Genomic DNA, 3,988 nt, shown 5'->3' on the forward strand with positions numbered 1-3,988 from the left:
TTTACAAATGCTAGAAACGTGGCTTTCTAAGGAAAGATTGCTATCAAATAGCACACCTAGGTTCCTAACTGATGACGAAGAATTGACAAAGCAGCCATCAAGTCTTAGTGTTCTAGGTTATTACATGCAGAGTTTTTAGGTCCTATAATTAACACCTCTGTTTTTTCAGAATTTAGCAATAAGAAATTACTCGTCATCCAGTTTTTAATATCGACTATGCATTACGTTAGTTTTTTCAAATTGGTATGTTTCACCGGGCCGCGAAGAAATATAGAGCTGAGTATCATCAGCATAACAGTGAAAGCTAACACCGTGTTTCCTGATGATATCTCCCAAGGGTAACATGTAAAGCGTGAAGATTAACGGCCCTAGTACTGAGCCTTGAGGTACTCCATACTGCACTTGTGATCGATATGATACCTCTTCATTCACTGCTACAAATGATGGCGGTCAGATAAGTACGATTTGAACCATGCTAATGCACTTCCATTAGAGCTGTAGTCAAGTCCAGCTTTGTCGAGTCCAAGACAAGTCCAAGACCAGGACTAGTTGAGATCGAGTCAAGAACGAGTCCAAAGAGGTTCAAGTCCAATTCAAGTCCAAGTCCAAAAGTTTTGAGTCCAAAGTGCAAACACCAACGAGTCCGAGACAAGTCCGAGACCATAGAAACATGTCTTGAGACCGGACTCGAGTACTACAGCCCTAACTTCCATTAATGCCAACAAAGGTTTCTAGTCTATTCAAAAGAATATTGTGGTCTATAGTGTCGAACGCAGCGCTAAGATCCAGTAGCACTAATAGAGAGATACAACCATGATCAGATGATAAGAGGAGGTCATTTATAACTCTAATGAGAGCAGTCTCAGTACTATGATACGGTCTCAATCCTGACTGGAAATCCTCAGAGATCCCACTTTTCTCTTTTCTCTAAGAAGGAATATAATTGTGAGGATACTATCTTTTCTAGTATCTTGGACAGAAAAGGGAGATTCGAGATCGGTCTGTAATTAACTAGTTCTTTGGGGTCAAGTTGTGGTTTTTTGATGAGAGGCTTAATAACAGCCAAATTGGAGGTTTTGGGGACATATCCTAATGACAATGAGGATTTAATAATAGTCAGAAGAGGATCTATGATTTCTGGAAGCACCTCTTTTAGGAGCTTAGATGGAATAGGGTCTAACATACATGTTGTTGTTTTAGATGATTTAACAAGTTTATACAATTCTTCCTATAGTAGAGAATGAGTGGAATTGTTCCTCAGGGAATCTATAGCAAGCTATCTGATGCGTTACTGTAGCTGACGGCTGCATGGTTACAATTTTATCTCTAATAGTATCGATCTTGGAAGTAAAGTAGTTCATAAAGTCATTACTGCTGTGCTGTTGGGAAATGTCAACACCTGTTGATGCTTTATTTTACATTAATTTAGCCACCATATTGAGTAAATACATGGGGTTATGTTTGTTTTCTTCTAAAAGAGACGAAAAGTAATCAGATCTAGCCCTTTTTAATGCTTTTCTGTAGGATAAGTTACTTTCCCGCCAAGCAATGCGAAATACCTCTAGTTTTGTTTTTCTCCAGCTGCGCTCCATTTGCTGATCCCAATGCATCTTTTTCATTATCAACATGAATATTAAAACTTTATCTGCAGCCAGCACTAACTCGGATAGAAAATCAGCAAATTCTTTAATAAAGTCTGTATGGTGCCCTGGTGGCCTGTATACAGTAGCCAGTACAATGTTTCAGTGTATATTCTCCTTTAGTGTTTGGAACATGCTGATGAAAGCCTCATTACTGTAGTGGTGGAGCTGCACGTCTCCTGGCTAAAGTTAGTCTGATCCCCCTCTTGTCCCTCTATTATGAAGATCTGAGACCCTGTGCGCCCTAATTAATGTACAGCTCCTGTGTGTAGGCGTACAAATGGCCCTGGCAATTAGCGGGAGCCAAGATTCGCCCACTGACGAACATCCAGGGCCCTTCAGTCAGGTTCGGTTGAGCGCACAAACTCAATCATTCAGCGGCGGGAGAGGCTTGTGTCTGTGGACACAAATAAAAACAAACGTGCCGTGCTGCGAGATGTTCGGGGTTTGAGCCAGTTACCGTGGTGACAGACCCAGTTTTACAGCCGAATGAAAATAAACAGGAACTGATTGAAAGGCTAAGAAATGTTGGCCATGTTACATATTAGTCATGAAGCGGTGAGACACTCACTGTTAGACTAAAATACAGATGAAAACAGTTGTGCTGCTGAATATTTTTGTGGATATATTTCCTTTTTTTTCTAGGATTCACAGATGAATAGAAAGTTCAAAAGAACAGCATTGATTTGAAATAGAAATCTTTTGTAACTTTTGTAACATTATAAATGTCTTGACTGTCACTTTTGATCAGCCTAATGCGTCATTGATGAATAAAAACGTTAATTTCTTATTGACCCCAAATGATTGAATGGTAGAGTTTCACGATTTCCACAAAAATATTGTGCAGCACAACTGTGTTCAACATTGATAATAATCAGAAATGTTTCTCAAGCAGCAGATCAGCATATTATACTGATTTCTGAAGATCATGTGACGCTGAAGACTGGAGTAATGATGCTGAAAATACAGCTGCGCATCACAGAAATACATTACAGTTTAACAGAGATTCACATAGAACACTGCTGTTTTAAACTGTAATAATATTTCACACTTTTACTGTATTTTTGATCAAATAAATACAGTCTTGGTGAGCAGAAGAGACTTCTTTACATTAAAAAAATCTTAATCATTCCAGACATTTGATTGATGACAGAAGTAAAGCTATAGACTTGGGAGCTCAGTTGCATTTTCTTACAGGTTTTTGGATACAAACGGTAGCTTTTCTTTTGCTTTTAATACAGAGATGCATTTCAGCTTTATTCCTTGTTGTATAAAGTTTCAAAAACCTATAAAGTAGGTTTTTGTTTTTATTAAAAAGCAGTTTGAGTTGAACTTGTATGAAATGTGCTATACAAATAAAGCTATTATTATTATTATTATTAATTACCATTTTCTTTTAAACAGGTTTTTACCATTCTGGGCAATTCCCATTCCAGAGGTAAGATTATTTTCCATGTAAAATTTTATACTCCTAAGATAATTAAATTTGTCAATTGATGGACCTCACAGTTATTGAATTGAAATTATTTTTCAGCTGAATAATGACTGTTTACTATTGTATTTTTAAAGCTGCTTTACAGTAAAATTGAATTATTTTTGCATCATTTAATCATAATTTTCCTGTTTATCACTGTAAAGCTGCTTTGTATAAAGCAGGGGTCGGGAAACTTTTTTGAGCAAAGAGCCTTTTTCTTTTTCTTTTCCATCCCTCACACCGAGTCTAAACCGAGTGCTGCAGCAGCACAACGGATCAGCAGACACGCCAAGACCTTCGCATGATCGTGTTTAGCATACACAACCCATGAAGAACTGGGCACAGACTAAATTTTTTATTTATTTTAATAATCTCGCAGCTGAAAAGCTGCATGACATTTCTCAGTAACGAGGTGGTAAAGTTACTGTTCTTGAAGCAGATAAACTTAAAGATGCGCTATTAATATTCCTAGTCAATATTCCTGTCGGAAAAACGGTCTTCATTCTCAAACAAGTGAAGAACTAGTCAATCTTTAAAGAGGTCATATGATGCAATTTCAATTTTTCCTTTCTCTTTGGAGTGTTACAAGCTCTTGGTGCATAAAGAAGATCTGTAAAGTTGCAAAGACTAAAGTCTCAAATCCAAAGAGATATTCTTTATAAAAGATAAGAGTCAGCCACACCTACCTAAAACGGCTCGTTCTAACACGCCCCCACATGTCTACATCACTATGTGGGAAGATTTGCATAACGCCTCCCAAATGTTCAGCAAAGAAAGAAGGCGTAACTTTTATTCTCGCTGTAGTATTGTTGCTGCCGCCGCCATGTCGTGAAGACGCTGTGTGCTTTGTTGTGAAAGCGAAACTACTTTGTTT

The 3,988-nt window shown here is 37.7% G+C and overlaps 1 protein-coding gene across 1 annotated transcript in view; it reads left to right on the forward strand.

Annotated features, from left to right (window-relative positions):
- LOC107564316 (placenta growth factor-like) overlaps positions 1-3,988 on the forward strand; it is a 14,644-nt gene that overhangs the window by 5,714 nt on the left and 4,942 nt on the right. The window contains exon 2 of the mRNA XM_016249356.1: positions 3,045-3,078. Coding sequence (XP_016104842.1) covers positions 3,045-3,078 — 34 coding nt within the window. The remainder of the gene's footprint in view (positions 1-3,044; positions 3,079-3,988) is intronic.

This window comes from Sinocyclocheilus grahami, unplaced genomic scaffold (genome assembly GCF_001515645.1).
Source record: "Sinocyclocheilus grahami isolate Dianchi unplaced genomic scaffold, SAMN03320097.WGS_v1.1 scaffold924.1, whole genome shotgun sequence".
Classification (NCBI taxonomy): domain Eukaryota; kingdom Metazoa; phylum Chordata; class Actinopteri; order Cypriniformes; family Cyprinidae; genus Sinocyclocheilus; species Sinocyclocheilus grahami.